The sequence below is a fragment of the Thunnus albacares genome, chromosome 12 (assembly GCF_914725855.1).
Source record: "Thunnus albacares chromosome 12, fThuAlb1.1, whole genome shotgun sequence".
In the NCBI taxonomy this organism is placed as follows: domain Eukaryota; kingdom Metazoa; phylum Chordata; class Actinopteri; order Scombriformes; family Scombridae; genus Thunnus; species Thunnus albacares.
The window spans coordinates 4,089,263-4,116,859 of NC_058117.1; the positions used below are offsets into that span (position 1 = coordinate 4,089,263).

General features: G+C 40.3%; 3 protein-coding genes and 2 non-coding genes across 9 annotated transcripts; 1 reads left to right on the plus strand and 4 right to left on the minus strand.

The window, feature by feature from the left end:
• Window positions 1–1,147: 1,147 nt before the first annotated feature.
• Window positions 1,148–10,690, minus strand: lrrc53 (leucine rich repeat containing 53). 4 transcript variants are annotated; one of them, XM_044368542.1, is made up of 10 exons: window positions 10,149–10,690; window positions 8,174–8,309; window positions 7,286–7,394; window positions 6,958–7,086; window positions 6,652–6,750; window positions 6,365–6,540; window positions 5,834–5,997; window positions 5,477–5,666; window positions 4,793–4,985; window positions 1,148–3,891 (listed from the first exon to the last, which is right to left on the minus strand). In XM_044368542.1, the coding sequence occupies exons 3-10, from the start codon at window positions 7,290–7,292 to the stop codon at window positions 1,433–1,435; spliced, it is 3,417 nt and encodes a 1,138-aa protein (XP_044224477.1). In that variant the 5' UTR covers window positions 7,293–7,394; window positions 8,174–8,309; window positions 10,149–10,690; the 3' UTR covers window positions 1,148–1,432. The 4 variants fall into 4 exon arrangements, with proteins under 4 accessions (XP_044224477.1, XP_044224479.1, XP_044224478.1 ...); XM_044368544.1 differs by lacking the exon at window positions 8,174–8,309; XM_044368543.1 differs by lacking the exon at window positions 8,174–8,309 and having other exon boundaries at window positions 9,951–10,690.
• Window positions 10,691–11,823: 1,133 nt separating this feature from the next.
• Window positions 11,824–17,096, minus strand: cryz (crystallin, zeta (quinone reductase)). 2 transcript variants are annotated; one of them, XM_044368546.1, is made up of 9 exons: window positions 16,881–17,096; window positions 16,571–16,680; window positions 14,854–15,006; window positions 13,590–13,753; window positions 13,045–13,096; window positions 12,788–12,937; window positions 12,530–12,631; window positions 12,315–12,410; window positions 11,824–12,118 (listed from the first exon to the last, which is right to left on the minus strand). In XM_044368546.1, the coding sequence occupies exons 2-9, from the start codon at window positions 16,676–16,678 to the stop codon at window positions 11,957–11,959; spliced, it is 987 nt and encodes a 328-aa protein (XP_044224481.1). In that variant the 5' UTR covers window positions 16,679–16,680; window positions 16,881–17,096; the 3' UTR covers window positions 11,824–11,956. The 2 variants fall into 2 exon arrangements, with proteins under 2 accessions (XP_044224481.1, XP_044224480.1); XM_044368545.1 differs by having other exon boundaries at window positions 16,874–17,096.
• A 524-nt stretch (window positions 17,097–17,620) lies between these two features.
• dars2 (aspartyl-tRNA synthetase 2, mitochondrial) lies at window positions 17,621–27,578 on the plus strand. The gene is made up of 17 exons (XM_044369268.1): window positions 17,621–17,963; window positions 18,306–18,405; window positions 18,758–18,824; window positions 19,011–19,112; window positions 20,374–20,469; window positions 20,606–20,729; window positions 20,982–21,028; window positions 21,131–21,237; window positions 21,427–21,496; window positions 23,556–23,735; window positions 24,861–24,968; window positions 25,134–25,196; window positions 25,500–25,652; window positions 25,760–25,978; window positions 26,079–26,189; window positions 26,386–26,461; window positions 26,869–27,578. The coding sequence occupies exons 1-17, from the start codon at window positions 17,789–17,791 to the stop codon at window positions 27,069–27,071; spliced, it is 2,001 nt and encodes a 666-aa protein (XP_044225203.1). The 5' UTR covers window positions 17,621–17,788; the 3' UTR covers window positions 27,072–27,578.
• trnae-uuc lies at window positions 20,015–20,086 on the minus strand. Its single transcript has one exon. It is a non-coding gene; the product is annotated as a tRNA-Glu (tRNA).
• Window positions 22,926–22,997, minus strand: trnae-uuc. The gene has a single exon. It is a non-coding gene; the product is annotated as a tRNA-Glu (tRNA).
• Window positions 27,579–27,597: the final 19 nt, after the last annotated feature.

Sequence of the window (27,597 nt, forward strand, 5' to 3'; positions counted from 1 at the left end):
AACAGGAAGAGATTGCGGTTCTTCTAGCACAAATGGAACAACTTTAAGCTATAGCTTTTTTGTTCACATTCTGCTACAAGAAACAACAAGGCTGCTGGGAAATATTAACTTAGAATTGTCAGCACTATTGATATCATGGTGTGACATATGTTCTCCATGATCTCATTAAAGTCTAGCAAGGAAACACTGAGTTGATGAGAATATACTGATGATTAAAAGACTACATATAGCACCTTCAAATGATAAAGGTTAGGTCACAGTAACCGGTAAATGTGACTCAGAGTCCTGCACATCAGAGGGTTAAGGAAACACCAGCTGTGGTGAAGACACTCAAATGGTAAAGGTTTGGCAAGTGTAAACCTAATCCGTTGTAAGCAGCATTTAGAAGTGGGCAGTGTGAAACCCAACACACTGCAAACAGCCGTCATGTTGCCAAATCGAAACCCAATCCAGCAGTGACACACTGAAGCCTCAGCAACCTGCTGCAATCCGCACAAAGGTCAAAGTCACTGCTGTTTCAGTTTGTATACTGCTCAGGTTGATGTGTTGCCTTCATCATTGAACTATAAGGATTATTCTTTAAAAGTCATAGTCTGTATGTTTATTTCACTGTTGTTTAAGTTTTTACTTTTTTGTGTGAAGTATTCCTATCTGTTTCCATACCATGTTGTCATTCAAACAGCCACTGACAATTGACAAAACAATCTCACATCATGGTCCATTTAGTTGATGTTCTGGATCTTCCAATCATATCACATAATCCCATCAGCTTTTTTTTTTTTTTTTTTTAAATTTTGCTTTCACATCATGAATTTTAAAAAGTGATATCCATCTGCTGACAAAGATCATGTGATACAATCAAAAGCTCCAGAACAGCTACTATAGGGGCCTTCAGGTGAGATTGTTTTGTTAAACAATTTGTTTTGTTATTTCCAAAGTCAAGTATGAACTTTGAAACTTACCTTTTAAGATAACATGGATCCTTTAAGTGCTCAGAAAAAATGGAAATTTGAACAACCATAATTCCATGATAACTGAACTCCAAATGCTGATGAAGAGAAGATCATATGACAGGATCAACCTTAAGGTGAGATTGTTTTGTCAACTGCTGATTCCAAGATCATGAACAAACCTTGAAACTCAAAAATCAGAAACAGCAAGATTTTTTACTCAGTGTTGAAAATTATAAAAATAAAAGATCAGACATCTGTAAAACCAGAAACCCAGAAATGACAAAATAACATTTTGTTGCAGTTTATATCAGCACATTAGGAAAACACTAGTATGAAGACATCAGTCTCAGATAAAATATTTTCTGTATCTAATAATAAACTTAATTGTAAATGATGAAGTGCTTCTTCATCATAACACCACTAATCCATGAGATGTTTACTCAAAATCGTTTAACCAACTTTAAATAAGGTTTAAAGAGCTAGCGTATTTTCCTCTCCAGTGCAGTGGGTGGACGACTGGACGTCTTCTCAGGAAGCACCAGCCTCAGCTTCCTCCTGGGAGATGAGCCTCCGTCCTCTGGCAGGTACTCCTGCTGCAGCAGTGCAGCAGCTGCAGCTGGGCTACATGTGGAGTATTCACTCTGTGCAGAGACACCTGATACAGACACATCTGCTGCTGCTGGCATGCTGCCTCCAGACAACCCTACTGTTGAACCTTCAGTTAGAGCTACACCCCCAGCTGACATACTGACCATCAACCCTGCAGGTACACGCCCATTCTCTGTCTGACTGTTATTGTTTGACAGATTCTCCACAATGGTCAAAGGTCCCGTAACCTGAGGGGTCACCCCAGATGAATCATCTGCGTCTAGAGGTGCCTGAGTTGGGAGAGTGAAGCTCTCCTTGGTCTGAGATTCAGGGGGCAGCTGATGAAGTCCCTCCCCAGTCTGCAGGCCCGGTCCCTGGGTTGGATCAGGCTTCAGTCTAGCTACAAGAGGAGAGCTGTCAGGAGGCATCTGGCTCTGAGAGAGGGACTGGATGGGTGAAGGATTAATAGCTGGGTTTGCTGCTAAGTTCTGGGCAACTTGAGAGTTATAAAGAGGAATGGTCTGTATTGCACTTGCTTGCAAAGGGTTAGCTTGTACAGCATTAGCTAGGAGAGAGGTAGCAGGAGACATGAGGCCTACACTAGTTTGCCTGCTGAAGCTGTTTGGGGCACCACTCGGCACCATGTTGGGCCCACTGATTGCTATGCTAGGATCAATGGTATTAGTTGGACCACTTGGGTAGAGTGCATTAGACACTGGGGCTGTGGTGTTGAGTAAAAAATTCCCTCCTTGAAGACAAAGATTGCTGCCAGTCAGCTGTGAACCTGCTGACCCCAGCAGGGAAAGGTTGGTGGTACAATTCCTTTCAGAGGCAGACATTGAGAAGGGATGCTGGGAGGAAAGCTGAGCGCTCCCAAGAACCAATCCAGCTCCCTGATACGGAATACCCGCACCCTGCAAGCCTGGCCCCTGTCCAATAATAGTGGCTCCCTCTACTCTGGTGGTGTGTGATTGGTCTGCAGCATTGGTAGTATCACTAGATGTGTGTTGGGAGTTCTCCAGGTGTGTTTTCTCACCTTGGTCACCTTCTGCACTTTCCTGACCACCTTTCCCACTTTTCGATGATGTTTTTTTCTGCTTAGACGATGATTTGCTTTTCTGTTCCCCTTCTTCATCCTCCTTCTCCTCTGCATCATCCTCAATCAATCCTTTGGTCTTGGCAGTCTTTTTTACTTTCTCAGTGTTTTCCTTTGTTTTCTTACCAGAGCTTCCTTTCCCTTCCTTCTCTCTTCTTTCTTTTCCATCTCTCCTTTTCTCTTCACTCTTCTTGGAGCTGCTTTTCTCCAAGTGGCTCCGCTCGGTTTTCCTCTTGGGATGGACTTTGCTTTTTCGGAGCGGGCTCAGGTTTAGTTTAACCTTCAGTAATCGGCTTGACTGGACTTTAGCTTTGTGTTTCCTCTCTCTTCCTCTCTCCTTGTCTCTGGATGTCTTTGCCTCCTCTTCCCTCCGGCCCTTTCCTTGATTGTTTCCTTCTTCCTTCTGTGTGCTTGAGCTCTCCAGATCAAACGTCACATTTCTTGTTTCTCTTCTAAAGTCCATGTCCTTCATCATATCAAACTGGTTGTAGCTAACATTCCTACCCCTGTCGCTCAGTCTGCGTTGAGGAGGGAAGCCATCAAACAGAGCAGAGTCTCTCATGTTGGTGTGAATTCTGCCTTGTCTCATGTTGTGCTCTGATGGTCTATATGTCCTGTGGCAGCTCTCACAGTGTGTCATCTCCTGTCCTCTGCTCTTACCTTCCACATTAGTCCTGTAGCTCTCTCCCATTTCTCTGTGTGTCTTATAAGCAACCAGGGTCTCTGGTCTCTGACTGAAAGTTTCTCTCCGTGGATGAAAGGAAGAGTTGGAGTTGCTTCGAGAAAGAAGCTTGTTAGGGACATCCCTGCCCAAGATTTCCTGATGAGTCCCAGGCTTCCTCCTCTCCTCCTCCATCATCATCATCCTTACTCTCCTTCTCTCTCTATCCTCCTCTGACTCAATTCCTCCATTCACCCTGTTGTCCCATCTCATCGGATTCAGCCTTGGTCCTTCAGCACGGCAGTCAGGGCACCTAAAATGGCTGTCGTTCTCATCTGCTCTGGACCTGAACTGTCCACCATGGCCTTCTATTCTTGTGTCCAACATGGTTTCCTTGTCCCATGGCTGGCTGTTGTTGGCTTGCAAGAAGAGGTCCCCCCTCATCTCACTAACATTATGGTGATTGACAAGTTGGTTGGCCACTGTGCTGTTTTCCTCCTCTTTCTCCCTCTGTCCTTCACTTTGTTTCAGTTTCTTCCTGTGAGACACTTGATAGTAGATCAGCACTACCAGCAGGGTCAAGGCGACGCCACCTGAAGCAGAACAGGTAGGATTTTAAACTGTGATGTTTCTAATGGTTATTCACAATTTCATTCTAAATTAAATTCTGAGCAAAGGTGCTGATGTAGCATTTCTAGCATTATAAATTCAGTTCATATCTAGTGCAATCAACCTTCTCCCTAAGGACCCCGTCAGGTCAAAACCCCCAAATATTCTATTTACTATCATATGACAAAGAAAACCAGAAAATTCTCACAGTTGAGAGGCTGAAATCAAACAATGTTTGGTATTTTAACTTGAAAAATGATTGAAACAGTTAACTGATTATCAAAATGGTCTGCAGATTTTCTGATGTTTGAATAATCAATTAATGAACCAGTTGTTTCTGCTCTATATCTCTTCTCTTCATGTCAATACTTCAAGCCCATATCTTGTGATGTGGGGTCAGAGAGATAGTGTAGAGATTGCTTCAATTTAAGGGTCACAAGCCAAAAAGTTTGGAAATAACTGCAATTAGTCATTAGAGCTGCAAACAGTCATTATTTATAATTTCTATCAACTGTGACATATAAATTGTGACAGGTATTTCACTCAGTCAAAACTGAGGACTGTACAATGTGTATTATGTGAGGGATAATCCACAATGATGCACAGCTGTGCAGTTATCAAAACAGTCCCTTTCAAAAATTAAAATATATATTAATGACTATCTATTTTCAGGGGCAGTATACTCTAAATATAAACTTTGTGTTGGCACTGTTGTACTGGTGTAAATTGTGATATTTCTTGGCTTTCTGTTCCTTTTGTCATTCATGTTATTTGTTTTCTGAATCAACTTTTCATGAACTTTTCCTGGTTAATTAAAAAGTCATGGCACAGCTAAAGTCTACAGCTTCAACTATTTTCTGTTATTGTGTTGTGTATCATTTTCACCAATAAAGCAGATGACTGCTGTGATGGCCAGATCTCGAGCGTACAGTTGAGGCATCACGCTGCCTCTCGTTTGTATCTCTACTGTGATGTTCTGATTGGACGGGACACAGTTGGCTTCAGTCAGCTCCAGCACCGTGGTTACAGCCGGATTGTCAGCACTCACACACACCATCCTACGGCCATTATAAAGGATCTGAGAGCAGTAGGGGGGAAAGATGTTTAAAGATGTTTATAGTTTAAGTCAGTGTGGCACTGCTTCATAAAATCATTTTTTCCTTAAAACAACTACAAAATATCTACACTGCAAGATCATTTCAGTTGGGTGGTAGGACCCAAGTGAACCTACCTGCAGGTTTAGCATGAATTGTTTCCAATGCAGTTCCACCAAGTTTGACATTTTTATGACACAAATGACCAAATCTTGAAAAAAGCTGGACCAGTAACTATAAGGAAATTGTCTGTAATTGTCATTTTAAATTGTCTGTTTACTATACCTGTGTCATAAAACAGAATTCAGTTACTCCAATTTTTTTCTATCATGGAAGACAGCGCTGGTAATGCTGGAATGATAATTTGCAGTCACCAAATGAAAAATGATTCTATTCTGTTATCATTGCTTCACAGTTCCTGAAACAAGTGCAGCTGCATTGTAAATGTGTACGGGTTGAAGAAGAGCTCCTGCACCTGGTCAGGTTGTTGTATGAAGGTGGACAGGAAGGCAGCCAGATCCAGCAGCTGACAGGAGCAGTTCCATGAGTTGAGGTCCAGGTTGAGGTTGGTCAGCCAGGTGAGGTAGGAAAAAGCCTCAGCAGGAGCTGAACTCAGACGGTTTCTGGACAGATCTAGAGTGCGCAGGCCCACCAACCCACGGAAACTATGACCACAAGACAAGATCATACTGAAACTCTTTTCTGTCTTTTCTTTGAAAGAAAAAATGCATATATGATATGTGAGAACGCAAAAATACACAGTAAGCAAATGCAAACTGTGCACTCATGCAATAAAGTATGAAAAAACTATATGAAAGAAATATGCACTTACCTGTTTCTGTCCAGATGATTTATCTGGTTATCTGACACATCCAGACTTTCCAGATCTCTGAGGTCATTTAGAGGGAAGGATCCAGAGTCCAAACTGGTGAGCTGGTTTCCCTCCAGCTTCAAGCTCCGCAGAGCCTTGGTACCTTTAAGCCAGCCAGCTTGGATCTGCACATCAAGACGGAGAATCATGTCAAAGAAAAAAATACAGGCTTTATTCAATCGCACAGAGTACTCAAAGCTGTAATATAGACAGATGCATTTAGTCCTTTCTCAGTGCAAGACGAGGACTGTGGAAGTTCTGCAAAATGAAACATCTACTGTGTAGTTTTCATCAATTTTGGCTGTTATAATAAACTAATCTCTCACCCTCTGGATCAACCAAATTATTTAAATCAAAAATGCATTTCAAATATTTCCCCAGATATACAGTACCAGTAAAAAGTTTGGACACACTTTCACGTTCAAGGGAATAGGAAGGTGTGTCCAAACTTTTGACAGGTACTGTATTTTTTTCCCCTGAAGAGTTACCCACCATGCTGATGAGGTTGTGGCCCAGGGCGAGGACCTCTAGCTGGGTTAGATTGGTCAGAGCTCCCCCCTGTAAGGCCTGACTGGTCAGGAGGTTGTGGTCCAGCAGTAATGTGTGGAGGAAGGGCAAGTTTCTGAAGGACTCTTTACCGAGAACTGATATATGGTTATGACTTAGACCTGGAAGATGGACAGACATATTTGAAGGTCATACTTTCAACATTTTTTAAAGCCACTACTAGTAGAATTGGCGGTAGCATATCAAAAAGAACAAGTACAGATATGACTGACCTATGACTGTAATGTTGCTGAGGTCGGATAGTGAGGCAGGTTGGACAGTAGAGATGGAGCCTTCTGTTAGCAGTAGAGCCTGAGTCGTGTCTGGAGCGTCTGCTCACACACACACACACACACACACAGTTAACACATACAGTGCAGTACTGTAAGACCATGAGGACTCATGGGTAATAGTCTGGGAGGTTTGCCATATTATTGCAGTGTATTTTGGAGAAAATCCAATCCCACTTATTGAGACTAACATAAATCTATCTTTGACTGAGATGTGTGGTGCAGCTGCACATACAGCATGTGTGTTACCTATAATGTGAGCCAGCCTGTGACAGATGACAGCATCCTCAGAACAAACCACACAAGAAGCAGGGCATGATGGGACAGAGGACACACGCTGGGAACTGATGACTGACAGCAGCAACATCAGCAAAATACCTGGATGTTTAATGGTGGAAATTGGCAAACCCATTCTTATTTTCTGACCCTGCAGTGTGTTTATGATTGTATTGATCTATAGTATATCTCTGTTATTTCAAAAGGCAATACTTGTAGGCAGAATGCAGATCATTTCAGTGATGGTCTCGTTAGTTTATGATAACACTAATAATGGAAATCCACATTGTATAATACTTACTGTTCATGTTGTGTTACAGTAGAGGCAACATGGTGATGAGGTAGCATCTCGTCCATCCGGCTGCAACCTGATACAGCTTCATTATTGTCACCACCATCATCTGTTTGGCCTGTGAAAACATACCATTACATCACTGTAAATACACTATAATCATCTGTCTCCTATCTTCAGCTCTGTTCAGGTGAATATAGACTTCAGCCCCCTGTAATCCTGAATAGGAAAGAAGTGGGTATAGAAAATAGATGGATGGAACATCATGGAAAACACACAGATGTGCTCTGAACTATGATTGCAGGCTGAGTTCATAGACTGAATGTACTGGCTATTACCTCCATAATCAGCAACAATCAATACTACTACTACCATCATCATCATCATCACCTACAGCAATGTCAGGGCTTGTTGCCTTTGTGTTTTGTTCTGTCCTTCTGACCACAAAAACGTCTGCACAAAACCAACCCTAAGTATAAAAATATATATCATACCCTCTAATTTCACGACATACTGTACATATAATGCAATGGATTCTGACATTATTATATTTACTCTACAAATAGTACATGTTTTGCAAAGAAAATTACTGGATTAAGTCATGGACCATTATAATAAATGGTCTTGAAGTGTTCTTGGCTCAGCATTGGCATGGGTGCAGTAACACTGTCATTTGGAAATTTAAATTTAGTTTGTAAAGATGAAAATAAACTGAATTGAACTCTTCTTCAATTTGCTTGGGGCCCTCTGGAGCCCCATCAAAGACCTTAGCGTGTCCTTGGACTAAAGTTTGGTTGCCACGTTTGTTCACTGTTTGTTCTGAGTTGCTAGGCAAACAAACAGTAATACACAAGTTAGCAATGGATTGACATGACAGTGTGTGTATATGTGTGTTACCATCAAGGGAGGTTCAGGTCGTCCCCAGAGGATGCTGACTGATGGATGACAGCCAGACACTGTAGCAGAATGAGGCCTATCATGTTTCTGCTAAAGCTCTTTTACTAATGGACTTTGCTCTGCTGCGCTGTCCTTTCTGATGAACATGAGTTATGAGTTACTCCACAACAGTAATGTTTCCATAAAATCCATAAACCAGAGTGCATAGCAGAGAACAGAGAAACAGAATATGGTGGTGTTATATGCTGACAGACATTCAGCAGTATCACCTCAAATGAAAAATATTTGGGTATTTTATTTGAGTTTTCACTGCACAAAAGCACAGATACCTCCACGAAATATAACAGTCACATACAGCCAGCACTTAAACATGTAATATTAAGCTACATAAACATAATATTGAATAAAATGTAATGTGATAGTACTGAATTAACTGAGAATCAGCACTCTACTCTGTAGCATAGACTGTATAAGCTAGCATAAATGCTATCATTGACCCTCAAGCAGTTTCCTACAAAAAGCTCTGATAAACCCCTGTACACTACCTTTCTAGCTCCAAATAATCTAAAATTAGTGACAAGCAATGAAGAAGGTGAAACATTTAGCTAAAGAGTCAAATATTTCCCTCAGTTGGTAGAGATCAAACCAGAGCTAAATGAAGAGTGCAACTTCGAATTACAATCGTTAGATGGACAGAAACACAACTTCAGATAAATGCAAAGGTTGCTCTGTGTTTACTGTATGTGTGAGTAGGCCATTGCTTGCTAACACATTAGCCAAATGCATGTGATAAGCTCATAGTATGTCAGGGTCTGTGTTTCTGTATTTGGTTTGGTGTTTTCTGCCCTCTAGTGGTCAAAAATGACTGAATGCAGCTTTAAGTTAAATAGTATTGCTGGTACTCAAGTGATGCACTCATCCAAAGCAATTTTTAATGTCAGTGGTTTGTTAGCTGCGTGTGTGTCTGTTATGCATGGTTTACATCAGGGCTGGGTTAACCCACTGGGAGGTCAAGACCAGGCTTGCTGTATGTCAGTTAGTCATAATTTCATTAAATACAAATTTGTTGAAGGATATGAACACATAATATCAACTGTAATATTAAATGGTATTAGAAAAGCATCAAGACTACAGAAAAATTCAGGACCCACCTTAGGGATATCATTCAATTTTTAATTATACTTTGTTGGTAAATAATATCAAACAAATTGATCAAATTACCACAAAGTATTTGCAACAGACAGCCTGGGGCGACTGGGGCTGCTTGGTAATCCAGTCTTGGTTTATATTAGATGTCTTACCTGAGAAATCCTTTCAGTTGTGTCAGTTAATGACCTACTGACTCACCAACACCTACAACTATTTCATTAGTTGGCTTTCACTGAAGCACTTCAGTGTCCCATTTCTGTGTAGTCTACAATGTGGTTTATACATGCAACATGTCTCTATTGAGAATGACATTTAAAAGATAACGATTTTCCCCCGCATTGACTCAATCACAAACTATTCCCTCACGCTGTGAATCAGGTTCATTGCAACCTGCATGTTAACTGATATCCAGGATTATCTAAACACCTTCTGATACTAACTGATTAACAATGAACAAAGAGAGCACTAAACTTGCATGAGCCTTTTTTTCTTTCTTTCTTTTTGTCATTGATTTGCTTTTGGTCAACTGTTTGACTTTAGTTTCTGAACATCCATACACCTCTTTCCTAAACCAACAAATAATGGTTAGAGTACATGAACATTTCAAAAGCCGTTACAAACTGCTTACCTGTTGAACAGAGCACAAAGGTCCACCCCTGCTGGTGACATGGTATGCTCCCCTCACAGATTAATTCATAAAAATGATCTGTAGCCCTGTGCGACTGTCTACTATTTGGGGTTTTAAACTCAGAGCTCCATCATTTACCGGTTCATACAGTGCTGTAGCATGTGCTGTGTATATACGAGTGTGTCTAGCTTAGGTTACCTGGCCCTCTCTGGAGCATGCTCAGTAGAACCGGCTGTCACCTGAGAGGCACAGATGTTATGTCTGACTCAGTGTCCTCAGTCACAAATGAGCCTTTAACTTAACTCTTACACCTGCAGTCCTCTAGCCCCCTGAAATCAAATATATAGATTAATAGGATTAATATAGACAGATCTTTAAACTATTTGCCTTTTTTTCATTCATTTTATTTTCATTTAGATACATTCAATGAAATTCACAGTAATGAAATGCTGAGACCCTTCATAATTTTCACATGCTTTCACAGGGAATTCTAAGAAGTATGCATAGTACATATTTTTAGGTGTCTGTAAAACCAATGATAAAAAAAGATTGCATTTGCAACATTGTCCGCAGTCAGAAATAAGTCAGCTTATATTATATACTTATATTCTCTTACTCTCATTACAATTTCATTCAGCATTTTGTTCTTCTATTTACATTAAAAAGTCCAAGTGCTTCCGTGTTGTAGCCATAAGTCATCACATGGCAGCTTGAAAAATATTTTGGCACCTTCATGATTAAATAAAACCTAATGTACAATAGGAAAGCATGTGCAATGTTTTCTTTGGTCATTACAACTTTAACATTCCCTTAAAGCTGCATTAATCAGTATTTAATGGATCAGATTACAATGTGTAATGCTGTAAAGGCGTCGCCTGTGCAGTAGTCTCAGAGCCACATAGTACTCTCTTGCTCTGCAGTTCCCCCCCAAATATTTGGAGCCTCTTAGCATTTTTCAGCTCTTTTGTTTTGGTCCCCAACCCTCAAACTTCACTCTTATCAGAAATCAGCTGTTTTTAGAGAAAACGTTCTGATTCACACACTGTACCACCTACTTGGCCAGCACTAAATGCCAAACAGATAAAGTTAGTAACTAGCTTGAGAGGATAGTGGAGCCTTTAGCAGCCAAAGAGCCATATATTTTTCTCAGGAGTTAGTAGCAACCAAAATAGAGCAAAAAGGAGAGTGAATATTTTTGATAATACATTAATGTTGTGTACAGCTTGTTTCTACTGACCCCTAGTGGCCAAAAAAATCTGTTAATACAGCTTTGAAAATGTAATAATTTTACACTTTTTATCATTCTTGTACAAGTGTCTTCACTCACTCTAGCAAACGGCAATGAAATTAATTACTTCCAAACTGAATTAAAGTCATTCTCACCTTGAGAACTCATCACTAACAGCCAAACTACCTTCTTAAAGACCAAACCCACAGCTTAACTGAAAAATACTCTTGAGGGGCAGCTACCACAAACATGGCAATGGTCACATTAATGTCAAATGTAGCCAAAGGAATGCACTGAGTCTACTTTTCTGTGGCCTTTGCTGGTCTTGTACTGTAAAAAGCAACGTGATGGGACCAACAGTGAGTGTCGTTTAAACTTTTTTTTTACATTATTCCCTGTTAGTATCCCTCTTATTGGCTCTTCATGAAACTCATGTTAAAGGTACCTTATTGTCATTGTCTTGTTCCTTTATTTGCAACCACCATTATTAAATTAAAAAAAAAAAACACACACATATACAAGTGCATTGTGTGTTATATTAGCTTACACCAGTTGACATAAGTTAACTGGTAGACCATTATTCAGTTCAAAATTCTGTCATCTGGATCTTCTTGCACCAATTTTTGGTACAAACTGTAACAAAATGTCATTTTCAATAATCATTTCCTGTCTAAATGTGAGCATGTTAACCATTTTGTGCTTGTTGTAGCAGCTCCTCAACAGTATCCACTCTATAAACTCTACTTGGTGACCTTTGACCTGTGATCTGGTCACATCATCACATGGTCAGGACTATCTTCCCAGTAGCTCCGGGAGACTCAATGATGTCATGGTGGGCCTGGGCAGCCTTGTCGAGGGGATACTGGGCACCAATGACTGGGCGCAGCCAACCAGCTTCCATCCCTGCATAGAGCAGCGCTGCACACTCCTTCTTCTCCTCCTGACAGAGGAGAAGGGATGGGAGAGATGTACAAAAATTATTTAAACTAACTGGAACATGCTATCAGGATTTCTTTATCTTGGCTCCATGTCAAAATCGGTTTGCTGTCTGAATATTTCTTTATGTGTTTATTATCATGTGATCTTTAAAACTCAATGTTCACATGATCCAGCTGTGTTGTGTTTCGGCCTCGTACCGGTGTAGAGAAGAAAAGAGCCACTCCCATGATGCTGCTCTCTTTAATCATGGTGTCTCTGGGGTTGATCTCTATGGGGCCTCTGGAGCCAATGATCTAAAGAAGAAGAGATAAGCAGCAGCCAGACAGACGAACGTGTTTACATAAATACGACAGGAATCAGCAGTACTCATAATGGTCTGTACTACAGAACTCTGGACTGTAGTCCTACTGACTGTGACACGTCCTCCGTAGGCCAACATCTGGAGGTCTTTACTGAGGTTGACATTTGACAGCATCTCCACGATCACATCTACACCTCGGCCCTCTGTGGCTTCCTGGAACACAAAAACACACGCATGTTCTATATATCTGGTATCTGTAGAAACTAAGCTACTCCAGCGATTGACTTAACCAAAATACACTTTTCTCCACAAACACAACAAACACAGAGAGTGTAAATGTGTAAACAGTTGGTGAGCTTCAGTGTGTACCATGATTTTGTCTGTGTAGCCCTCCTCTCTGTGGTTAAAAGTCAGGTGAGCTCCGTTGTTGAGAACCAGCTTCATTCCCTCTGGTGTCCCTGCTGTCCCCAACACCCTGAGACCCAGAGCACGAGACAACTGGCACGCCGCCACACCAACCTACACATACACATACACACACACACCATTAGGATGTAGCAGCCATTTAGATTTTTATGATGAAATAAGAAAGGAAATAAATAAAGAAAAAAGAATAAAACTCTCACCCCTCCACTTGCTCCATGGATGAGGACAGTCTCTCCAGCCTTAGCGTGGGCTCTGCAACACACAACACAGCAAATTAAAACACATTTTAGTCATATTCTCAGGGGTTACCTGTTTTATTTAAAGGATAATGCTGACATTGTTCTATATGGTTCTTATTGCCAACAAATCCCATGAAAAGATCAAAACCAACATTTTATTAGTCTATCTCCCCACTTCCCCACTCAGTCAAAATCTCTTGGTTCTTACTGAGACAAATAAAAACGGGTCACAAAGATATAAAATTCATTAAAAAAAGGCTCAGTAATTTCCTAAAACAGCTGGGTGCTGTGCTTTTTGCAAACATTACTCAAAAAGAAGAAAAGGGTGCATTTGTTTGGGACTATTTTCAGCTGCGGATGAATATACATTTACTTATCCTGGAGTCTTTCAAGTACAGGGGCTGAAGATGAAGATGCTAGAGCAAAGGCCATGAGAGTCAAATAAAAGGTTCCACATAAAGTCTGGTTTGTTGAAGAAAGAGTCTGTTTCAGTGTCGTGGTCTTACTTGTGAAGCAGAGCTCTATAGGCAGTGAAGTAGGGGATCCCTATGGCTGCTCCCTGCGTGAAATCTAAAGCGGCGGGCAGTTTGTAGACACAGTCGTCTGTCGCAACAGCGTACTCTGCATAACCTCCAGAAACTGTGGCTGTGGTGAAAACACGATCCCCGACCTGGAGAACACACACAGAAACATAAAAACTGTAAAAACTGCAAACTAGTAGTCTTTGAAATAAAGAACAATTACAAGATGTTAGACTTTATCTGCACCTAAAGTAAAAACGTTAATTGTACCAACAAATTAAATGAACAAGTCCTGATCACTTCTGATCTTGATAAGAAGTTATAATGAAGTTATAATTAATCTGTGATTCATTACAAAGTGAGAAAGTTCTTTTAAGTTGTGTTTTTTACTTGTGCAGTGCAGGAAGACAACAGAAACTTTTCACTCTGTGTTTACTTTATCTTTTACACTGTAAAACCTAATTATGAGTGATATCAAATTAACTTTTCTTTCATTAATAACTCCATGTGTCCTTGTGCATGAACCAGCAAAGTCTAGTGAACAGTTCATACTTTGCCGCATATCTTTCTTAACTTTGGGCGTGCCAGATTCCTCCTCTAAGCTTGTTTCAGTAGGAATTTGGGCAGGACGTCCTTCTGGATTTCAGTAACATTAAAAGTAAAAATAAATTAAATAAACACAAGCAGAGAGGAATATAAATCCAAAAACAAAATAGGTGTTGAAATATGTGTCAGTGAAAAAATAAATAATCTGGTGTGTGCAGTAAACTGAAAAAATTTGGCAGCGGAGATAAGAGAAACAGGGATTTATTCATCTCATATCATGCCAAACTTTAGTGGATCATAACATATCTGGCATGGAATTAATCTGCAGATGCTCCAGTTCAAGATGAGACCAAACTTTACTATGGATGTCAGTTTTTGAGCCATAACAAAGGCCAAAATGTGGCCTGCAACAGATTAGGTAAGGCTTGTTTTTAGCCTAGCCGATTGCTGGAACTGCCTTTTGCTATGTCGCACATATCACACAATGGCGAGGACTGCTGAAAAGACCAACGTCTAAGCTTTCTGATAGGCTCATAAGGAAAGGCGCTATAAAATAGGTTTTTCCAAAATTGGGAATCACTGCAACCACGAGAGATCCTTGAGCATACAGTCATAAATATGCACAAAAAATAATAGGCTGAAGGGTCCAGTAGTATGCGAGATTAGCTGCGAATAGATGCACAAACGGACACACACGTCAGACCTTTACTGCTGTGACTCCCTCTCCTACAGTGTCCACCACTCCAGCTACGTCAGAGCCCGGTGTGTATGGCAGGGTGGGCTTGCGGCTGTATGTCCCTGCGCGGATGTAAGTCTCCACAGGGTTCACTCCACAGGCATGGACACGGATCAACACCTACAACAGAGAAGTCATGAGACAGCGCGTCATGTCAGAGCTGAAACTCACACAAGACAGTTTAAATCTGTGAAAATTATTATGAAAATTTTAAGGCAGATAGTGTATATGCAAAACGTTAACTCTGTAAGGGATTATCATCTTGAAGAGACCGTTTTACAAAAGACAAAGTACATACAAGACACAAGGATGCATTTTGATGTATTGCGTCTTCATATTCATATTATGCAGTATGTCTTGTTTACGTTTTGTGAGATATGCACCCTTGCAAATACAAATTTCCATAACTGACTGTGTTTATGGACAATAATGTTTAGTGCCAGTGCTATTTTTTTGTAGGAATAAACATTTGAACAGATACTGAAGTCAGCTGCTCCGTCTGTGGCCTTCATACAGACCACATTTTTTCTACATTTGTTCTGGTACTAGTGGTTATTCAAAGAGATTCAGGAAATAAGTCATGGATGTTGTCTCTCATTTTCTCATTGTCTTGCAAAATTTAATCAAAACCCTTTTTTCTGATTCCGTAAATGATGCCTAAACTTATCTGGAATTAATTTCCCTCCCTTGACCAAAAAGTCCTCTATCCAGGTCTCCATGGTGAGAGGTCATGTGGCTCAGGTCTTATCTGTTTGGCAGGCAGCACCTTGAAGTTGCTAGACTTCCTCGCGATCATAATCTTCATACATGTTATCAATCTGCCTGTTATTTGGTCAACCCGTTTTTTTTTTTGCTATCTTGGTCTGTTCTGTTTACACATCTATTGCATGTCTGTCTGCCCTGGAGGAGAGATCCCTCCACTATCGCTCTTCCTGAGGTTCCCTCTATTTTTTCCCCCATTAAAGGGTTTTTTGGGGAGTTTTTTCTTATCCTATTTCAGGGTCTAAGGATAGAGGATGTCTTCTGTTATGGAGATTGTAAAGCCCCTTGAGGAAAATTTGTGATTTGTGATATTGGGCTTTATAAGTAAAATTGACTTGCTAATTAATTGCAGCTCTAATATTATTTACAAATTCATTTTTCATCACTGTATTTGAGGAAGTGACATTTTGCTCCTTTCATAAATTGGCTCCGATTTTCTCTTACGTGTTTTCCTTTCATTAAAACCATTTCTGCTTTTATATTACTAATGTAAATAATTTGATTGTTTATTTATGTAAACATTTCTAAAATATTTCATTTCTTGGATTTCATATTTTTCTTTTTTACGTGTGTATGTATATTCCCTCTGGCATTATGTTCTTTTGTTACTATCCTACAATGTTTTAAATAAAGTTTTATTCAAAAGAAAAACTAAGCTGCAATAATAACAACAGGTGAAAGTTGAGAGGTGAAGCACTACCGGTCATTATAACCTGTTAAATGTGATTCACTAGTTAACCAGACGCTGCTGTAAGTTAAAGGCCTGTTTGTACGCATACAGACAGATTTTGCTGTCTCAGCAACTGGCAGCTTTACTGTTACAACGCCTCTATTACACATTACAGCACGTGTTTTTACTCTGGTTTAACTTTCACCTGTGAGCTGTGTGCTAACTGATCCACTGAACGGCGGCCCGGCTCACCTGTCTGTGTTCGGGCTGCGGGACAGTCACATCTGAGCTGAGTCTGAGGACGGACGGACCCCCGAACTCACTCACTCTGATAGCTCTCATCAGCCTGGAGCCCGACATGTCTGCACACACACACACACATACAGAGGGAGAGAGAGAGAGAGAGAAAGAGAGAAAGAGAGACACAGAGAGAGAGAGAGAGAGAGAGAGAGAGAGAGAGAGAGAGAGAGAGAGAGAGAGAGAGAGAGAGAGGACAAACTTTAGGTAAAGTGAGCAGGCAGCTCTCACAAACTTAAGAGGAAACGCCCCACTTACTGAGTACCTTCGGCTTCTTTTTCTTCTTCTTGTGTTGTTGTGCGGCGTGTTTATTGGCGGCTGGCAAACCAGCTTAAAGGCGCGTTACCGCCACCAGCTGGACTGGAGTGTGGGACAAGAGAAATGCAGTAAATTTAAAAAAAGAAAAAAACTAGATTCTTTTAGCTAAATCAGTTTCTCTTAAAGCGTAGTAATGTCACAGTATATCCCTCCCGAGTACCATGAAAACATGCGACTTCTTTTTCAGCGGTTGCAATCCGCTTTATCGGCTGATTAGCGCCACCAGGGGGTGGCCTGGGTGTAGAGCAGTAGCCTGGTTTGAGACAGAGAACATGATGTAAACACTAATATGAAAACAAAACAGCACCGTTTTATTCAGCGCTAAACTTTAAACATCACGCTCTGCTCAATTATTTAGCACAAAAAAATGACATAAACACATAAATGCATAAATGCCAAAATAAATAAATGCAAAAACAAATAAATAAATCAATGTAGAAATACAGAAATAGCCTAAATAAAATATTATTTGTGGAAATTTAGAAAATAAATCCAATATTTTAATTTAATTATGTATTTTTTCATTACCAAAATTTATTCATTTATGCTTCTGTCATTTTTTGTGCTGCATATTCAATAAAATGTATCAAGGAGGAGAAGAAAGAGCGTCTATGTACTGCTCCACACTCCAGGCCAGCAGGTGGCGAAGAAGCCGCTCAGGACGACCGATAACGCGGAACCAGGACCCGATGAAGAGTTATCCAATCTACACACAGCCTGACCCGGTCTGCAGAGCAGGAACTGGCATGTTATTACACCCCAACGCTTCCCACCAGTCTGCCAGAGGAGCACCTTGACTGGGCACCTCTGTGACTCTGACAGTCACAATCATATCGGTGTTTGACTTCAGAGAAAATGGCATTAAGAGGCAGGTTGGTGCTGCAGAGAGTCCTCAGTGGACTCAGAGCTCACACTGTTTGCTATCGAAGCTCAACATCAACCTCAAGTCAAGGACGCCTTCTGTGGAAACCTCATCTCAGACCCCTGAGCTGCTCATCCAGACTCTACAAGTCTCATTCTCCCACCACAGGTACTTTAATCAATGTGCACCAGTAAAATGAAGACTAGATTCTAATTGCCCAAATGTGTCCCTTAAAACTTACTCAAAAATGTGTATTAATCTGCTGGAAAATACATTGCAGGCATGATAAGATGTGTTTCTGTTTTATGTAGACTTTAACTGTGGAGTTTCATTGTGACTTTGAATAAAACCGCTGACGACAGGTCTTTAAAGGACGTGTTCACAGTTTTTCAAGTCTTACTTACATTGAAAGCACGTCTGAAGGGGATCTTTTAATAGCCAGTATGAACTTTAAGTCATCAACGTTTCTGTGTGTGTCGTCTACTTATCTAACTCTGTTTTTGTCATCAGGTCCCAGCAGTCTGTCGTTCAGGAGTCATGTCTGTGGAGAACTGAGATCAGAGCATGTGGGAGAGGAGGTGACTCTGTGTGGCTGGGTCCAGTATCTCAGGTATTATTGTGATACAGCTGTTTACACACTGAGAAGGAACAATCACATATGAGATATCAAAATACGTCTTTAAAGTTCGAACAATGACTTTAAACACTAGCGGCTCCAGATGACAGTTCAATGTAACATTTAAAAAGGCATATTAAACTACAATACCCAAAAATCGTGTGACACCAGTAAACTGAACACAAAAAGCTAATTTTATCAGCTTCATTTGTGATGTTTCGTACTAAAGTTATGACCAACTAATGTTTGTCAGACCAGCTTTACTCTGAACACCCAACACCAGCATATGATGTGTGATGAGATGAGGAAACTTGTATTTTAACAATACAATTTATGCCTCGAACAGACAAGACCTGTTTGTCATCCTGCGAGATTTCAGCGGCTTGACACAAGTTCTAATTCCTCAGGAAGAAGTAAGGATGAAAACACTTCAAAATCTACAAAACTACACCTGTTATTATTTTAAATGCCATGTGATGGGCATTAAAGTGATTACCACAAATACTAAACATATTCATATTATTACACATGTTGTTTGTACAGAAATGCTGACTTAAGACTGTGTTTTATTCAACCAAGTTTTTTTTTTCTGTCTTCAGTCTACACATCATTTGAAAGCAGTGCTGAGTGATCTCACAGCTGAGTCTGTCGTCAAAGTCACAGGGACAGTCAGACGCCGACCAGCGGGACAGGAGAACAAGGTGCGTATACTGTATGTGTCTGTCCTCACACAGTATTGTATAATGGCTGGATAATAATGATGATAATAATAGTCAAAGTCCAGTAACTTTTAACAGACTGTTTGTAGCGTCCTGGTCGAATAAAGGAAACCTTGACTGATGGTCTAACGCTGTTTATTTGTTTTCCGTGCAATTCATTAAACTAATCTAAGAGCTGAGAGTTGAGCTTATAGGACTTGGTTTTACAATCCTGTATTGTGATCGGCAATCATTCTTTGAGTGGGGGTGGGGGTAAACACTTCACTGGGGTCATCAGGTGGGTATTGATAGGCCCCCACAGCAGCAGAACGTCAGGAGGATCAGGTGAGTCAAGGTTTCTTCTGTCAATGATTCAAAAGTAAACAAACAGTAAATTAAAACTCTTAATTAGCACATAAAATAAACTCAGAATCCTTATAAATGCACAAATACATTAAACATTCCTTGTTGCCACTTTTAACTGGAGCAAAATGACATTTTCTCTGTTCAGTTTTATGAGCTGTTTATCTCTGTGAGCTCCTGTGTTACCGTCACACTACTCTTTACCTGCCTCTTACTGTTTGAACCTTACCTTTCTATGTTTACAGGAAATAACACAATAAAAGCCACATAACAAAATACATTTACAAATATAAAACTTTATAAATATCAGTTATGAACCAAACTATGTGGGGTCATTTACACTGTTAAAGGGACACTTGGCCATTTTTTTATATGAAGAGTGAGACCACACATGATTCAGTCTTGTGCTGTGTGTATTAATTTGTCAGTTAATCTCAGTCAGTATTGAATCACATGTTTGTTTGTTTGTTTGTTTTTCAGTAATTAGCAACAATTTGTAGTTTGAGAAAATATCTCCAGCAGTGAAATGAGAAAAATAGTTGTTCCCATACCGGGAGTCGAACCCGGGCCGCCTGGGTGAAAACCAGGAATCCTAACCGCTAGACCATATGGGACTATACATAGACAGCATGCAGTGACCATCTTCAGGTGTAAGAGCAAACATTCAACCTGCATGAAGTGACCTAAAAGTAGTCCAATTAGTGGGATTAGATTGCTGAATATTCCACTGGATTATTTTACTACCAACAATAAGAATCAGATAACTGGCAATGCACTTCTGACTCCTTCTGAATATTTATTTTTAGAGACTTCCTCTGAACTCGTGTGGTTAGCAGAGCTTAATGTTTGAAAGAATATTTTTTCATTCTGCTCCATCTTCTGTTCCTGTTGTTCATGTCAGGCGATGCCAACAGGAGAAATAGAAGTCCTTGCTGAGAATGTGGAAGTTTTTAATGTGTGTCGGACGCTGCCTTTTGAAATTAAAGACTTTGTCAAAGTAAGTTTCTCATGATTCTTGCATATTTTACAAGTGCTCAGATCCAAGACGTTGCTCTGCTTCCTTTAATGATGTTAAGTAATATGGTTTACAATTGCAGATGATCTGATTGTATTTTTGTTGTTTGGTTGTCCAGAAATCCGAGTCTTTGCGCATGCAGTATCGCTACCTGGACCTGAGATCCTCTCAGATGCAGAAGAACCTCAGACTGAGGTCTCAGCTGGTGATGAAGATGAGAGAATACCTCTGTAATGTACATGGTATGGAGAACAAGCTTCGTTTTCTCTTCTCACATAGTCTTTTCCAGGACAGAGGCTGACTGCTCCAGGCTGGGAAACATACTGGACAGTCCATCACAGAGCAAAACAGACTAACAGACTTAACCTGACGTGCCTGTCACTTCACAAAGAGAACAGAAAGTGAAACCAGTTGTAAAATCCAGCTTGTTCTAACTGTAGCAAAACTTGATTTTTTCCTTATTCTCATAATGTGTTTTTTTCCCTGTTTTATAGGTTTTGTGGATGTGGAAACTCCAACTTTGTTCAAAAGAACACCAGGGGTAAGATCCCTTCATCTTATAGTCATCTGAGTAAAAGAAAATCAACACAAGAATTGATTTGGAACAAAAAGGACACATTTAACTTGATCGGCTGTGTTTCAGGGAGCCAAAGAGTTTGTTGTTCCATCCAGAGAGCCGGGCCGATTTTACTCCCTCCCTCAGAGTCCACAGCAGTTCAAACAGCTTCTAATGGTGGCTGGTATCGACAGGTGGGTGAGGACCATAGTTCAACTCTGTGTGTTGTGGTTGTTTTTTTGTATGTGATGATCTGTGTAACGCCAACACAATCTATCCAGCAATTCAACACTGAACGATTCATGATAGAAAGGTTTAGATTATAGATGGATACAACGGTAATCCCAATAAAATGAGCATATCCTCTGTCATCACTGTGTCAGGTACTTCCAGATGGCTCGGTGCTACAGAGACGAAGGCTCCAAACCAGACAGGCAGCCTGAGTTCACCCAGGTAGGATGGAAGAGGGAACTTACACCCACAATATATCAGGGATGCATTGATTATAGATTTTGATGGTACGATTATTGTCTGGGGAAAAATCACAGTTTCATGATTATTATGCATTAATCTATTTCAAAACACTACAGATGGATTAAGTGAAAGAAAGAAATTGAGAACATTTTTGATGCAGGTGTTATTAATCACTGAAATGCAATAAATAGATCCCATGGTATAGAGCTGGTAGATCTACAGGATCCTAATGTTAAGTTAGTCTTTCACACCTGGTATATTTACCTGCCATAGCAGCGTTTACTCAGCACAGATAGGAGGAAGCAGCGGGATGTAACTGGTCACACTGAAGCCTTTGAAGGGATTACATGTGGTTTTGGTGAGCTTTCATTTATAAATGTTGCGATGCTGATTTCCCTGCTTTGCTGCTGTTGGTTTACGTTGCACTGAAAGTCCAACTCTTAACTCATCGCTACGTTATTGATTATAAGTGACACTTTTATATTTAATTCCCTACCAACTCAATGTTTTATTAAGTAACTCTCCACTAAAGTAATGTTTTTCTAACGTAGTTATTACTTACTGTATTACCTTCAGTTGAGCAGTATAGCTGGATGGTGATCTCGAAGATGTTGCATTAAGTTTGAGGTTTTGGATCCTTTAGCAGCGGCTTTTATTTCGGTAATTTTGTCTTCTTGAACAACCCCTGTTCATTCTTTATGTATCCAAAATACTCCCACACTGATGATATAAGGCGTTGTGGTGAATACAGCGCTTCAGTGATGGGTCTCTCAGACATTACCAGAACACTCGTCGTCTCCTTTAGCTAACGTCGCCCCTCAAACACAAATAAGGTGAGTCGCTATTGCGACAACATGTGTAACTTTGTGTTTGTGTGTTTTGTGTACCTGAACTTGTTGCAGTACGGCATTTGAAGCTGCTGCATCGGGGTTTTTTTTCCCACTTTGAGCCTTTATTTAAATATGTGAAAGTTCCTTCCAAACATAAATGGTACAATATTAAAGATTTATTTTCCAGACTGCACCTGGAAGTACAGTCTGCCGGTTGCACATATGAACTTTTTTTTTAAACACAGTCGTCTAGTTTTGTTTAATTTTCCTCACAGTGCAACCGTTATTCATAGAAAATGACGTATCATAATGTCCCTGTTTAGAGAGTGAGAGCAGAGACGGTCGGTGTAGTTGAGTGTTTACGGTGACTGCGACGTTTTAAAGCGCGGTTTAAATCAGTTTATCACTGCGTCCATACAAGATATATTTGACCACACTGCTCACCGTCAATGAGTAGTTTTTTATACTCGTATTCTTTTTTTGATAGTTTTCAAGCTATTTGATGAGTGTTAGAATATTCATGTCCGGTCTGTCTTGTAAGACCCCTGTTGTGACTCTGAACTATAGATAAACAAATGTTCCCATACCGGGAGTCGAACCCGGGCCGCCTGGGTGAAAACCAGGAATCCTAACCGCTAGACCATATGGGACTATATAGAAGAGGGCGGATTTCAACAACCTTGCTGGCAAACAACCATAATCATTTATTTGATTTATTAATTGAGTTCAAATGATAGAAATCAAGTTTAATCAGTTTCAAATTACTGTCTGCAACCCCAAGAACAAAGTCAGCCTGCAGAGCTCAGATATGGAAGTCTGGTCTGAGTCTTGAGACCACTTTTCTGACATTGTGCACTCATCTTCACCACTTCTACGTACTGACTCCCTGCACAGCTAATACATATCAGAAATGTATTTAATTTATTGTATCAGTTTTACTTATTTATTCTCCAGCATTACAAAACACTTCATCACCTCTTCCATCACATTCCTGTGCATTCATTATCTGGGTACTGAGGTGAATACTACAGAAAACAGTTTATTTTCTTTTGGTCTAGTTTCAGATTCTTAGATTTGGTCTCAGTTGTAGGTCTCAGTCCCATTTGGACCTGGTCCCAGTGTTGACTCAGACTTGTCTAAGGAGCTCTGATCTGTGTAATCTGAGTGGTTTTGGGAAGACTGAACTATCTACTGATTATCTCTCCCAGGTCGACATAGAGATGTCTTTTGTGGACCAGGCGGGTATCATGTCCCTGGTGGAGGGTTTGGTGCAGTACTCCTGGCCTGCAGAGAAAGGTCCTGTTAAGGTTCCTTTCCAAACCATGACGTACGAAGAGGCCATGAGGGACTACGGTGTGGACAAACCTGATACCAGGTTCAGTATGAAGGTGGGTGACTGTGAGTTTTTGTGTGTCTTGATGTCTCCTAGATGACATTTTCTAGTGTCTGAGGGATCAGAAGAACCGAGCGAGGCCTGCGACAAACGATTATTTTCATTATCGATTCATTTGTTAGAAAATAGTGAAATAGTGAAAATAGTGAAGAATGCCATTTGCAATTTCCTAAAGCTCAAGTTGCCACATTCAAATAGTTTGTTTTGTCCTTTTAACATTTGAAAATCCAAAGATATTCAGTTAAATATTATGAAAAACTAAGAAAACCAACATATATTCACACATTTGATAAGCTGGAACCTGTGAATGTCTTTTTAAAAAAATCTTTAACAATTAATTGTTGCAGATTAATTTTCTGTTGATTGATTGATTAATCATCTAATAATGCAGAATTAAAAAATGAAATAATTCAATTTCTGTAATCACCATTTATCATATCTTGAACATTGTGTTTTAGGCACTTGCAATGAACCTTTTTCTTCCCTTTTGGATGATTTTTTTAAAAATGAAAACTGTTTCAGACTGTATTTAGTCTCACGAACCAGCCTCAATCTTTAGACCTTAGCTTTTCAAGATGAGATGAGACAAAACATAAGTTGGGAAAATATCCTCTGAATTGTTTGAAATCTGCAGCCAACATCTGCTTTAATGGTTTGATAATGACAAGATTTGCCACAAAAATAAACCAGTTGTTTCAGGTGTTACATTTTGCAAACTGTAACTCTTCAACTGCCCATTTCACTCCTCAAGTGTATTTACAAGCAGATTTTGGTGGATCATCTTGGAGAAATGTAACATTATTTCCTAAAGAGTCCAGTGAGTGGTTGTCTCAGCAAAGGAGAGCAGTTATCAATCATCTGTTGTACAGTCTATTTGAAATGATGCCTGTGCTGAATGTGCTTGCTGAGCTTCTCCAGACCACAATGAACGTGGGCTGTGTTACCAAAACAAACTGCTGGGTTTTGGCTATTGACTAAAAACTAAAAAATCCATGCTGTTAATGGTGGGAAATGCTTCCATGAGTGCTATCATCACGTATGTTCAACATGTCTGCTAGACCAACATGTTTTTGGCTTTCGTCTGTCTGAATCCATCTTTCTTCTGCATCTGTCTGTCCAGCTGATCGACCTCAGCAAGGTTTTCCTGTCCACAGGAATTGAATTCCTCAGATCAGCTATCAGCCAACCAGGAGGCTCCGTTCAGGCCATCTGTGTCCCCAGTGGAGCGGTAAGAACGAAACCAGGTCCTGTGGCAAAAAATGTTTTTGAACATATGTACAGTACATGGTGTGGTACAAAAAAAGACACTGAAAACAGAGAGAGCTACAAAACTGTATTTGAAAACTAACATGTTTGTTGAAATCTGTGTTTTCTGTCTTGTGTTTGAATACAGAAACTTTTTACTGGGAAAAATTTGGAAGAACTGAAACAAACAGCCAAGACTCAGTTTGGCCAGGTGGGTTTGTCTTGATTCTTTTTCTCTTTCCTTATGTTCATGTCTTGTATTCTCTTGTAATTGTGATTTGTCATTTTTCTTACGTCACCATTTCATGTTATGTCAGTCTAATAATTAAACCGCCATGCTAGCAGCTCTGAGTAATCCCATATCACACAAACTATCCTGTCTGACCTCTCTGACATATCCTAAACAATAATAGGACTTTCAAAGTCTCACAAAGGTTTATTGCATGAGTGAATTATCCAGGTTTCCACTACCAGTATTTTCTCATTTTGTGTGTGTTTGTGTGTTTGTCTAAAGGAGCTCAGTGTGGTGCTGGTCAGAGCAGATGGGACGTTGAAGTCTCCCCTGAGAAAGCTGTTGTCTGTCTCTGCCACAGAGGACCTGCTGGAGAAGACAGGAGCCAAACCAGGAGACCTTCTGCTGATAGCAGCTGGTTCCCTCCACACTGTGGTAAGAGACATGAAACTACCTTGTTTCTGTGGAAATGTTGTAGAATAAAGTAACTCTGAAATGTATCTCATCCTACCCTTCCCCTCTCCTCTCTTCTCCACTCTCAGCGCCCGCTGCTGGGTAATCTTCGCTTGCGGTGCGCAGAGCTCCTTGAGTCTCATGGCGTTTCAGTCCGCGACCCGTCAGCCTTCCACTTCCTGTGGGTCGTGGACTTCCCTCTCTTCTTGCCTAAAGAAGATGAGCCAGAACAGCTGGAGTCAGCCCATCATCCATTTACTGCTCCTCTGCCAGAGGACACACAGCTGCTCTACACAGAGCCACACAAGGTACTGTCCTTTAGCTAGTATTCATTTTTGGATGTTTAGATATAAAAATACCTGATGTGGAATTTATCAAGCCTCATGTGATGTATTATGTCATTCTCAGGTACGTGGTCAACACTATGACTTGGTGTTGAACGGCTGTGAGATTGGAGGAGGATCCATCCGCATCCACAAGGCCTCAGAGCAACTTCATGTCTTGAAGAATATCCTCAAGGTCAGTGACGTGTCCATGAAGAATCTGGATGACAGCATTTTATATTTATTAAAACTAGACATAATTATTTATTTCATCCTCTCAGCTAAGAAAGAGTATGATAAGTGTTTGGTTGTATATTTTGTATACTTTGTTCAGCCTCACTTTAGAAGATAAATCACTTGTTATAACTTGTTTTGACATTTTTCTGCTCCAGGAGGATCCCAGTCTTCTCTCACACCTGCTGGAGGCTCTGGACTCAGGAGCGCCACCACATGGAGGCATTGCTCTGGGTGAGGATAAATCTGCACTTGAATGCAGCGTGATCTAGTTACTACTCAGCTAATTTAGCACAGTAAAAAAACATAAAAGTGTATTTTTACACCAACGATTTTGTTGCTTAATTAGACATTTGATTAGATGACAGTTATGATAAATATAAGGTACATTTTAAACACTTAACTTTACTGAAAATGTCATTATTAATATATTTAAATAAAAACACAAAGCACAGAGAATACAATTTGTACACTTTGGATATGCTGCAACTTAGTTCTGAGACAAAGTGGCAGCTGTTCACTGAGCAGAGCTTGTATACAAAAAATATATAACATTCAATACTATGATTAAAAATGCACAAATAAAGAGCTAAAAAAATGGTTATATATTAATTAAGTTGTCCTGTTACCTTCTTTCTTAGGTTTGGACCGGCTGGTCTCCATTATGGTCGGGGCTCCCAGCATCCGTGACGTCATAGCCTTCCCCAAGTCGTTCCGGGGTCACGACATCATGAGCCACGCTCCTGACTTTGTATCTGAGGAGGAGCTGAAGTCTTATCACATCTCAGTCAAATGGCCAACAGAGGGAGGAGGAGGAGGAGGAGGAGGAGAAGAGGGCAAGTGAAGAGAAGGAAGAGATGAAGAGACATCAGAGGATGGGGTGATGCTTCCCAGATCTTTCTAGCCCACACAACACAGGAAACAGGACGAGCAGACAACCAGCAGGTGGTGTAGAGGCTGAAGTCTATGGAGATCTCTGCCCGCTGGCCGGCAGATATGAGGAGGAGGAGAGAAAATGAGGAGGAGGTGATGTTGTGGCTGCATCTGACTACTGTTACTTTGAAACGGATGAGAAAATATATGGAAATACATGGAAACAGCCACAGAATGGATATCTGAAAAACTGACTGGTTCAACAAAGAAGAAAAGCTCACTACCAAGTCTGATAATGAAAGACACTTGTGGTTGTGACCGTGGTGGACGTATATGTTGGTACTGAATCATTTTTATTATGATGGTTCTTCCCCGACTAGTGAATGAAATGATCATTTACAAGTTTGTGTCACATGATGGTCCAAATGTTGTTTCAGAGCGTGCTCCATCTTGACAACATTAAAGCCCTGAAGAAATACTTCATATCTGATTTTGTG